Here is an 11,654-nt window from a genome sequence, read left to right as displayed (position 1 = left end):
GAGCAACGCTACTGACAATTGCTAAATAGTGGAAACAACCTAAAATTCAATCAACTGAAAAATAAACAAATGTAGTATATTCACATAATGGAATATTTAGTCACAAAAAATGAAGTAATAACAGATGTTAGAACCTCAAAAACATTATGCAAAGTGAAAGGAGACAGACACAAAAGGCTATTATTGCACAATTCCATTAATATGAACTATTAAGAATTGGGAAATCCATAGAGACAGAAAATATATTAATGACTGCCAGGGCTTGGGTGGGGAGTGATGATTTAAAGGGCACAGGATTCCCCTTTGGGGCTATTAAAATGTTTGGAACTAAAGATGACTGCCTAATATTGTAAATATACTAAATGTACTAAATTGTAAACTTTAAAACAGTTAATTTTATCCAGGCATGGTGGTGCATGCTTATAATCCCAGTACTTGGGAGGCTGAGACAGGAGGATTGCAGGTTCATGGCCAGCCTCAGCTACTTAGTGAACCCTTCCACAATTTAGTGAGACTCTTTCAAAATAAAGAATAAAGAAAAAAAAATAAGCCAGGCGTGGTGGCGCATGTTTGTAATCCCAGCGCATGGGAGACTGAGACAAGAGGATCACACAGGTTCGAAGCCAGCCTCAGCTACTTAGTAAGGCTCTCAGCAACTTAGTGAGACCCTGTTTCCAAATAAAATATAAAATAGATATGGAGTATAGCCGAGAGGTAGAAAAGCCCCCAGGTTCTACCCCCAGTACCACCAAAAAGATAAATAAATCTGAGGGTGTAGATTAGAGGTAGAATAGCCCTACGTTCAATCCCCAGTTTAGCATAAAAAAGTCAATTTTTTTATAATAATTTTTGAAGCATTTATTTAAAAGAAGCAGTCTTATCTTTGGAAGGATACCAAATTATTATGTTTACCTTTTAATTTTCTAAAACTACTTTTATGAACTATGATTACACTGAATACATTTTCAATATATAAAATAATGCATTTGAAACACTGTGTACTTTTTCAATGGCTTATTACTTTTTGGCACATGTATGAGATTTAATTGGAATTATTCATTAGTATGTAAGAGAATGCACCTTTTACTTAATTTTAAAAATAAATACAAGATAAAGCCGGGCATGGTGGCGCACACTTGTAATCCTCACGCTTGGGAGGCTGAGACAGGAGGATCGCACAGGCTCGAAGCCAGCTTCAGCTGGTTTAAGAGACCTTGTTTCCAAATAAAATACAAAATAGGTCTGGGAGTGTAGCCTGGAAGTAGAAGGCCCCTGGGTTCCATCTCCAGTACCACCAATAAATAAATAAATAAATAAATAAATAAATAAATAAATACAAGATGAAATGAGTTTATTAGGATAAAAATGTTATAAAAATGTTTCCAACAATGACACTATAATGGTCATGGAGAATGTATGGGACCATATTTTAATCTCAGTAATAATGAAAAACCAAAAGCAAAGAGTTGTGGGTAGGCCAGGCATGGTAGTGCATTCCTGTAATACCAGTACTTGGGAGGCTGAGACAGAAGGATTGCAGGTTCACGACCAGCCTCAGCTACTTTAGTGAGGGCCTCCACAATTTCACTGAAACCCTGTTTCAAAATAAAGAATAAAAAATAGGGCAGGGGGTATAGCTTGGAGGTAGAATGCTCGAGTTTAATCCTCAGTACCAGAAAAAATAATGTGAGTAGAGAAAAAGAAAATACAGATAAAGGATAAAACTCAAAAAACAGAAGTAGGTAGAAGTTGAATGGAGAAAAAAAGGAATTTCAGAGATATACTAATCCTACCAGTAATTTGGGAATAACCTGCCCTCCTTCAATGCCTCCATTTCTACTCCCAAATAATAAAGGACTGCTTAACTAGGAACAAAAGCATTATTTGGAAAATTTTCAAAGGGTTGATTTTTTTTTAAAGGTTCCTGTGCTTTCCTAATTTACCTTTTTGCCACCAGAGGAGATTTTATCCATCTTCTCAGATTTAAATGAATCACCGCCTTTTTCTTTGCCTGAAGATTTTGACTTATTTTTTTCTTTGTCTTTCTCATTTGGATAAGGAGATTCACATGGACTTTCACTTTTGTGTTTTGAAACACCAACTAAAATTTTGAAAGAGAAATCATGAAAGCCTTTCAAATCTGCTTTGGTGATTGCTTCAAAAGTACTAGTAAGTATACCTACTTGTTCCATTTTCCTCTTTTCGCCTCTTGGTCAAGTCTGGTGGCAGCTCACGGTCATTGTTTGAATGATCCTAAAATCAAGAATTGTGAACTACATTGATCAGCAGTTTATGTTTTTGTTGTAAAGTATTATTTTATATAGGAAAGACACAGCTAACTAGCACTGGAGAATATCTGCAGTACTTTCACATACTTGGTTAAATGGCATGAAAGACAAGCAGAGCTGGTAGAGATTACTAGGCCGAAGATCCTTATTACTGTAGAAGATGCAAATACACTTCAGGGTGAAAATATCAGTTAACACTCAAAAGAACAGACTGCTATGGAACAAATAGTATTTTTTAAAGTCAACAAGCACACTACTCTACTATGCATGTTAATCAAATTTCCAAACGAGCCGGATGTGGTGGCGCACGCTTGTAATCCCAGCGCTTGGGAGGCTGAGACAGCAGGAGGATCGCACAGGTTCGAAGCCAGCTTCAGCTACTGAGTGAGGCTCTCAGCAACTCAGTGAAACCCTGTTTTCAAATAAAGTAGAAACTATGTCTGGGAGTATAGCCCAGAGGTAGAAAGCCCCTGGGTTCCATCCCCAGCACCACACACGCAAAAAAGAAAAATTCCAAACGAGTTTTAAAAAGTTACAAACCCTTTTCCGCTCTTTCCTGTCCTTTTCATCTTTTTTCTCTCTTTCTCTGGATCTTTCCCTTGACTTGTCCAAATCTTTCTTGTCCATTTCTCTCTCCTTACTCTTGGACAGTGGTGGAGGAGTATGATTAATGTAGAGCTGTTAAATTAAGGCAATATTACTAAAGATTATTAGTTTTCCAGAATTGGCATATTTTGGTTTTTATTAAATGAAAGACAACAAGCAGTTAAACTCAAAGTCAAAACTGGTCAGATGTCCATATTATAAGATATAAAATAAAAGAGCATCACACAAATAATACAAAGGCTTTAATTCTTGTCATTATAACAATTTAAATAATTTCATTACTGCTCCATCTGAGACTTCTTAGTTAACTCACAAGCTACAGTTCCCCTGATCGATGTACTGTAAAGATCTACAAATATTACAAGAGTCCATATGTGAAAATCAATGACTAGACTTTCTCTACCATAAAAAACAAAATACAGGCTGGGTATGGTGGTGCACACTTGTAATCCCCAAGCTTGTGAGGCTGAGACAGGAAGATTGCGCAGATTCAAAGCCAGCCTCAGCTGACTTAAGAGACCCTGTTTCCAAATAAAATATAAAATAGGTCTGGGAGTGTAGCCCGGAGGTAGAAGAACCCTGGGTTCCATCCCCAGTACCACCAAAAAAAAAAAAAAAAAAAAAAAAAAACAGACCTCTACACAATCATGAATATTTTAATCTTACCATCCACTAATAGTCAGTGGCGACAGTGAGCCAAGTGTAAAAATAAAACTGAACCATTACTAGAAAGTCCTTTCTGCCTCAGTGTAAACCATGCAGGGATTATCCCAAATTTCTTTTAAAAAAGTAAAGGCTAGCCAGGCGTGGTGGCACATGCTTGTAATCCCAGTACCTGGGAAGCTGAGATATGAGGATCATAGGTTTGTAGCCAGCCTCAGCTACTTAGGGAGGCAGGCCTTCTGCAACTTAGTGAGGCCCTGTTTCAAAATAAAGAATAAAAAATAGGGCTGGGGGTGTAGCTTGGAGGTAGAATGCCCCTGGGTTCTATCCCCAGTGCCGGGGTTGGGGGAAGGGGGCAGTAAAGGCTGCTGCATATTTTTGAGCACTCTGATTTTATCAAATAATCATGATTGACTGTGAAATTTGTTTTATTCATTCTAAATAGCTCAAAAAATATCTTCTCAGGTGAGGGTGATTAAACAATTCAAAAACTAAAAAATAATAAATAAATATTCTCCTCTGCCTATTCTCACTGTCAAAAGACTTAGCAGCAAGAAAACAGCAGACCATCAAGGATATTCTAGCTCTGGTAAACTAAGAGATCGCCCTATATATGTAAGCTGTAACAAAGGAAATCCAGTATGAAAGAAAATATTTATAAAGTCAGGAAATAATCAGATACCTAACCTAACAGCATTTATAACCATACTACCAATTCATGTTTAATGTTAAACATTCATATACTAGGCAACAGAATGCTGAATATATCTTCATTGCATAACTACACAATTTTAGGTATACCTTAGGAATGAACAGAATAGTGAGTCAGAAGTCAAATATTTTTACATGAAGGAACCCTTTGATAAAGGGATACAAGAAAAAAAGGAACACAAGAAAGGAATACAAGAAAAAATAGGACCAGCAGTTTAAGAATTAAACACTTATTTTTAACACCACCAAGTATTTTCAATTCAAATGGCTCAGAAATATTGCCATAGCAATGCAGAAGTGGATTCTTTAAAATTTCAATGTTTAAAAGTTGATGGTCAACTGAAATAGACAAAGTGTTTATTAATAACAAAAAGCAAGAGAATGATAAACACTCATCTATGTATCTGTACAAAAGATACTCTTGCTGAGTATGCCTTAAAGAACACTTCACAATTTTTTCTGATTATGAGGTATATTCATATTGCAAGTTAGTACTACTTATGAAATGATAAGACAAAGGCATTGATATATCATTGCAATACTCGAATATTTCTCTAAAGGAAATATTGCTTAATTTCTTCCATTAAAAACAAAAGAGGTTTGTGCACGTGTGCACATTACACATCCCTCTGCAAAAATGAAGTTTACATCTCTGCCTACTAGAATTCTGTATTGCAAGGAATTGAGAAACTTTTCTAAGACTTATTACTGGCATTAATATTCAAATATTTCATTCTTGACATGAAATAAGTCAAATAACTCAACTGATACATAATTGGAAATTCTTAGAAATGTACATAATTCAATTCTTCCTTTCTACCCTTCTAAAAATATTTATAATGCTTTTTCCCACAAAAACATAGTTTCTCATTTCCTGTTGAATAAAATTCATACTCCTTAGTTTAGGTATTTCAAGTTTTTCTTCACACAATCTTTTTGCAATTATATTCTACTGTAAACAATCCAACGAGTTCTATGCTATGACCATCACTACTCCCTAACTCCATCCTTTCCAACAGTTCTCTTTCTGAGAATGGTTACTCACTTTTAATTCCTTAAAATCTTACTTCACCTTCACAGACAGCTCAATAGCCATCAACATTTCAAATATCCCTAAACTATACAACTGATTTTCCATTGAAATCTTGTATTATTTACTTACTTGCTATTTTTATGATAGGTATTCCCTATTAACTTCATGTCATTTATTTTTGTTGATAGTAGTTTCTAGTAGAGTATGAGGACTAGGGTGCCTTTTCTACTTTTATAATACTTCCTAATGTCTCATAGACACAGTGAGCACTCAGTACATGTTTGCAAAAAATAGTATTTTAAATTGATCTGTATAAAGCATTGGTGGATTTTGTTCCTGATTTGCTTTATTCATAAAACTATGTAGAAAAAGAATTTGACCAAGGTTTAATAACTAGGCTTGGTTAGAGAAGCCTGGTTTTAACACTTTCTTCATCAAACAGCATTGCTAGCTAGGACTGGTAGATCTTAACATATCTAATCCAAAAGGGAAATATGCCAGTTGGAAATTGGGGTGGACAGTGAACTGACAGAGAAGAATTGGATACTAATTTAGTTTTTTCTCCCTTTAATCTCAACTGAAAAGCCAAACCTATGCATAACTCTTACCATGGATTAGAAAGGAGAAAGAACAAATAAATGATATAAAACAGAATCTCAGAGAAACAGTATAACTAGAAAGTCAAACCAGAACAGGGAAACAATTTTATATGTACAGGCAACAAGATAACATGAAAACAAACACATATCTTCAACACCCTCTAGAAAGTAAAAGCAACTCTGGAAACACTGAGGTTATAATCAATTTTAGAGATCAAAGTCCTGGAAAGAAAATTATCCTATGACATTGCTATTAAACTTTCTAGACACATAAAAATGCAGTATCAGCTATTATACAAACCAGTACTTTGGTTGTTTTACTAAAGTCCAAAGGATTATGAGTTCATTTCATGTATTTATTGAGTATCTTATTGCCAAACATCACGGTAAGCATTAAGTATCTGAAATGTGATTATGTGTCACATAATTTAGAAGTAGATTTATATCTCATTTTCAAAGTTTTCTGGTTATATGTGGAATAATAAATCTTATATTTTAAATGTCCCACAAAAGTCATTTTTTAAAAGATGGGGAAAATGGTTTCAATCACTATAATTTTTCAAACAAGATAAACACACTACGAACTTTTCTACTATTGTTGAAACTGGTGCTAAGAATCAAAGACCTTAATTTTTGTTCACATTTTAATACTAATAAATTGTATGCCACCAGGAAAGACTCAAGAACTTTTTGAGCCTCTCATTTGCCAAAAAAGACACTACCATCTACCCTATTTAACCTCACAGCACTACTCTGAGCATGAAGTGAGACAAATATACATTGTCTTACAATGTTGCCTTTTTCAAAAGTCATTCATAAGTGTAAGGAACCATATTTTTTATCAAAGATAGAAAATTCAGCTAATTTTAGCAGTAGATGTCAAACTGCTTCAAAATATGCTTCAGTAAATAAATACAAGACTATTAACCATGAATTTAACATAGCTCACATAAGCCACTGAGTAAGACTAACACATACAACCCTGAACTGACTATGAAGACCTACTATATTGCAATATGTACTTAATTTAGCCAATAAAAAGGTTTTATTTTAAAAAGCAAGTACTCATGGTATAATGGATACACTTTTGATCATTTTATAGTATATAAACAATGCCATATTTTTAGGGTACAAGCACATTGGCTAATCTAAACTATTAGAAATTAGTGTTAGTTGGGCATGATAGTGCATGCTTGTAATCCCAGTTACTTGGGAAGCTGACACAGAAGGATGGCAGACTGGCAGTCAGCCTCCTCTACTTAGTGAGACTCTGTTTCAAACTAAAGAATTTTTAAAAATAAGGCTGGGAGTGTAGCTCAGAGGTAGAATACCCTTGGGCCCAATACCCAGTACCTTAAAAAATTAGTGCTTATTTGTCCAGAATCAACAGACATTTCACTATAAAGCTATAGGTCTAAAAGCAGTTAGTAATGTGAAGTGACTATTTCAACATTTTATTTGTTCCATCGGTAAGGAATCATATTTAGCAAACAAAAGGGAAGGCAAAGAAGAAGCCAAAGTAAAGGAGGGTACAAATTTTATAATAATAACAAAAACAAAATGTTATGAATTAGACAATTCAACTATAATGTTGAAAAGAACTCCATAATCATAAGACGCACCCAGGAAAAGTAGAGGAATAGGTAAGAATTAATACTGACACGTAAACACAACCAACAATTTGAGTATTCTCATCCAAGGAATAATTATTTTCCATTAGCTCATGAAATTATCATACAACTAACAAAAAGACACCTTAGCAAGAGGAGATTTAAAGAATTTATAGATCAAGATAGACTCAGTTCTTAAAACAGTTATGTGACTGCATCAAATTATTTTTTTGGTCTTCTGGGTTGTCTAAACAACATTCAGAAAATAGTATGGCAGACTCAATAAAGTAAGTAAGCCTATTTCCTGCCCCCCCAAAAAAACCCCAGTAATTCCCATTCTCCAAATCTTAAACATATTTCCAGATTTTGAAGCATAAAAGAAAAATTTAAACACAACAAAGGTAGACTATAGAAATGTTGCCACATTACACATATTTCCTAACAATCTTTCTAAAAGGGACCATTATCATGGTTTTTTTTAGTTTGTGATAGAAATTTTTTCAGTATTATTTATTTTATTCAATTATTTTACATTTTATTCAGGATCACTTTACATTTTATTCCTTTTATTTTACATTTTAAGAAGGCATGAAATACGTAAGCGGTGTGTGTGTGTGTGTGTGTGTGTGTGTGTGTGTGTGTGTGTTTAAAGTTATTCTAAGTAAACGGAGTACTTTCTCCCACAGATCCTAGCTTACTGAATTTACTAGGGTGAAGGTAGCTACTAAATGAAAGAAATAAAGAACTTTTTGGTTTACTTAGGCATGATGATTTTAAAAGACTCAAACCTTTGTTGAAGATTCCTTGAGTTCGTTGAGACTGTCCTGTAGAAAATGAATGGAGATGACAGGTGAGCTGGCATAGTTCTCAGAACCCAGAGGAACTTTGGGAAGTATGGCTGTAACCTGGAAATAAACCAGCTACTTCTTGTGAGGATAAATTCCATGATATCATTATCAATACGAAAATCAACAATAAAAATAAAAACAAAACCATGTAATGGAATTGTAATGTTAAAAAACTAAATTGTATGTACTCGATGTAAGAAATAAAAATTTCATTATTTCTGCTCAAACTTTAAAATGACAATGCCACATTTTCATATCTCTACATTTAGGCTATAAGTAATGTAAGAGGCTTAAGAATGCAAAACGTTTTTTTTTTTTTTCTCCACAAAACATTTAAAATGGTGGAGGTCACTGTGGAAGAATGCTGACTTACATTTTCAGAGCTCTTAATTGGAAGATTTAAAATTCTACTTTACTTGTAACTCTAATATAAATATATATGTTATATTTCTAGCTAGAAACTCAGTGGCATTATATTAAAAGAAAACAAAATATATTCTAGAAAAGAGTAATCACTGTTTTTAACAACATGCCTATGATTGGTGAAGCTTATCTTTCCACAAGAAAAAAAAGTGGTAAAAATAGAAAGAAAAAGAAATAAATCACGGTATTCCACCACAGTGCTCTTGATGAAGCATAACTTAGTTTTAAAAGTTCAACGTACTGCAAATTCAAAGATTCCATGAAAATAGATGACGTTAGAATTAAAATTAAATATGGAGCAAGGAATGGCTACCCTGAGTCTTCAAGAAGGCTACACCCACGATTTTGTGCTGCAGTTGAATGCTTGGGGTTTCTCTTTGCTGGGTAGTAGGATGGGATGCCACATCTGCTCTTATCGTTATGCAAGGTTCAACTTGTTGGGAACCCAGTGGATATAAACAAACCTCCAAGGGAAGATACAACAGAAGCTGCATGCTCACTGAATATACACAACTACAGGAGAACTGATCACCAAGGAGACTTTAAATGAAACTCCTTTCAAGATTCCTTCTTAGAAGGCACATCGGTATGATGCTCATCAAGAAGCTTGATGATTTCAGAGGTATCTTGTTTATCCTGTATCATCCAGGAAGTCTTCAGTGCTATATATTCTTCAACATTTAGGCCGAAAAATAGGCTTCATTCTGCTGAAAACATTCGTTTGCTTGTAGCTACTACTGAACTCCAAAAAAGACTGCTTAAAGCAGTGAGGCACTTCTGGGTAAAATTTCTCTTGCACTTTGAAACACTACAAAATTAGTGCTAGGTCCTTGAAGTTTTAACATTTTTATAATAAAAATATGCAATAGGAAAAAATATCAGTCCACCAATACAGAAAAATTTCATTTTTCTACTGCAATATAAAACCTCCAGTGGCTCCAGTGAATACTTGGCACAGACTTGAAGGAAGTCAGGACACTGGTATTCCAAACAGGTGAGCCTAACATGGACGCTGCCTTCCTCAGGCTATACTAACCTTTACTGTGGAGGAATGTGATGGAGAAGGGTGGGTATCAATTTTGCGGCGTTTTTGTTCTGTTAGGACAAAAAGAAAGAGTTATGTAAAATCTATTTCTAGTCTTTCCAAACACTTAAAAATGAACATCTAAATTAAAGAAAGTTCCACAGAAAAATCCCTACATAATTTACTAAAATAAGGAGACATCAAACAACTATGCATTAAAGTAACAAAAGGTAAATAGATATAAAGTTACACTTGCCCCTTTCAGGCTCTGCATTATCTGATCGGGGAACAGGTGACTTCAAGGACCCAGAAACTGGTGTTTTCTCTCCTCCTTTAACATTTTCCTTTGACTTCATTTCCTTTGCTATATCTCTTTCTCTGGATGGCTCCTTTTCTCTTTCCCTTTCTTGAGTTGATTTTGATTCTACATTGGGGACAGTGGTCTTGAATTTCTCCTCCTTAGCTTTTTCTTCCTTCTTGAATTTTTCTTTCTCTTTGTCAGACTTAGGTGTTCTTTCCTTGGTCTCTCTTGCTTTTTCATCTTTATTTGGCCGCTCTTCCTTTGGTTTTTCTTTGCCATCTTTACCAAGTACCCTGGCCTCTGGAGTAGTAGCTGGAGTCTTTTCTTTCTTCTCTTTTTCTTTTTCTTTTCCTTTTTCTTTATCATTTTCTTTAACAGTTTTGCTGCTTAAGAATAAAAATGCAAGACTTTAAGAGAGGTAATCATAAAATATAGTCCATGCTTCAAATCACAAAGGATTTCTTTTTGATTATTTATTATTTATAGCCCCCGGCTATAAAGGATTTCTCATTGACTTCAAAAACTCAAAGCCAGTATAGTGGTGCATACCTGTAATCCCAGTACATGGGAGGCTGAGATAAAAGGGTGAAAAATTCAAGGCCAGCCTCAGCAAGTAGTGAGACTCTCATCAGCCTAAATTAATTAAAATTTAAAAATAGGGCTTGGGTTCAATCCCCAGTACCACAAAAATGATAAAAATTTTTAAAACTCTAGAACTAAGGTTAGTCCTTTGAAAACTAAAGTACAACCTTAAAACAAGTAAAAAGTAGGCTGGGTGTGGTGGTGCACACTTGTAATCCCCGCGCTTGGGAGGCGAAGACAGGAGGATCACGCAGGTTTGAAGCCAGCCGCGCTGGCTTAAGAGACCCTGTTTCAAAAATATAAAAAATAGGTCTGGGAGTGTAGCCCGGAGGTAGAAGGGCTTCCAGGAACCTCAGTACCACACACACACACACACACCCCAAAAAAAAAAAAGTAAAAAATGTTTTTATTTTTTATTTATTTTTATTTATTTATTTATTTATTTTTGGTGGTACTGGGGGTGGAACCCAGAGGCTTTCTACCTCCGGGCTATACTCCCAGGCCCATTTTATATTTTATTTGGAAACAGGGTCTCGCTAAGTTGCTGAGAGCCTCACTAAGTAGCTGAGGCTGGCTTCGAACCTGCGCAATCCTCCTGTCTCAGCCTCCCAAGCGTGGGGATTACAAGCGTGCGCCACCACGCCTAGCGTAAAAAGTGTTTTTAACAATTTATTATTTTTACTTAGTACACTGTAATTTTTTACATTATACTGGGGTATAGAGTGTCAGAAAAATATATGCACACAGCTCTTGGTGTCCTCCCCACTAGGTTCTTCCATCCTCCCTCACCCTCCCTTCATATGTCATTAAGATTGGAATTGGTAATGCTATAATTGTAAATAAAGTTACCAATTCCAATGTTTTCTCCAGTAAATAAAAAATTATGAATAGCAGAGTAAAAGAATATCAGGTTATTTATGTATACATTCATAACCTTTAAAGATAACAAGGTAACAACCTAAACTA

General features: G+C 34.9%; 1 protein-coding gene across 1 annotated transcript in view; it reads right to left on the bottom strand.

Annotated features, from left to right (window-relative positions):
• Positions 1–1,934: 1,934 nt before the first annotated feature.
• THOC2 (THO complex subunit 2) overlaps positions 1,935–11,654 on the bottom strand; it is a gene marked incomplete at both ends in the record, with an annotated part of 127,295 nt that continues 117,575 nt past the window's right edge. Inside the window, 6 exon segments of the mRNA XM_080718494.1 lie at positions 1,935–2,101; positions 2,184–2,253; positions 2,829–2,966; positions 8,299–8,334; positions 9,818–9,874; positions 10,057–10,492. Coding sequence (XP_080574620.1) covers positions 1,935–2,101; positions 2,184–2,253; positions 2,829–2,966; positions 8,299–8,334; positions 9,818–9,874; positions 10,057–10,492 — 904 coding nt within the window.

Source organism: Muscardinus avellanarius, assembly GCF_963383645.1.
Source record: "Muscardinus avellanarius genome assembly, chromosome: X".
Taxonomy (NCBI): Eukaryota; Metazoa; Chordata; class Mammalia; order Rodentia; family Gliridae; genus Muscardinus; species Muscardinus avellanarius.
Note: the sequence above shows the minus strand (reverse complement) of the source record. Positions and strands in the feature narration are given on the sequence as shown.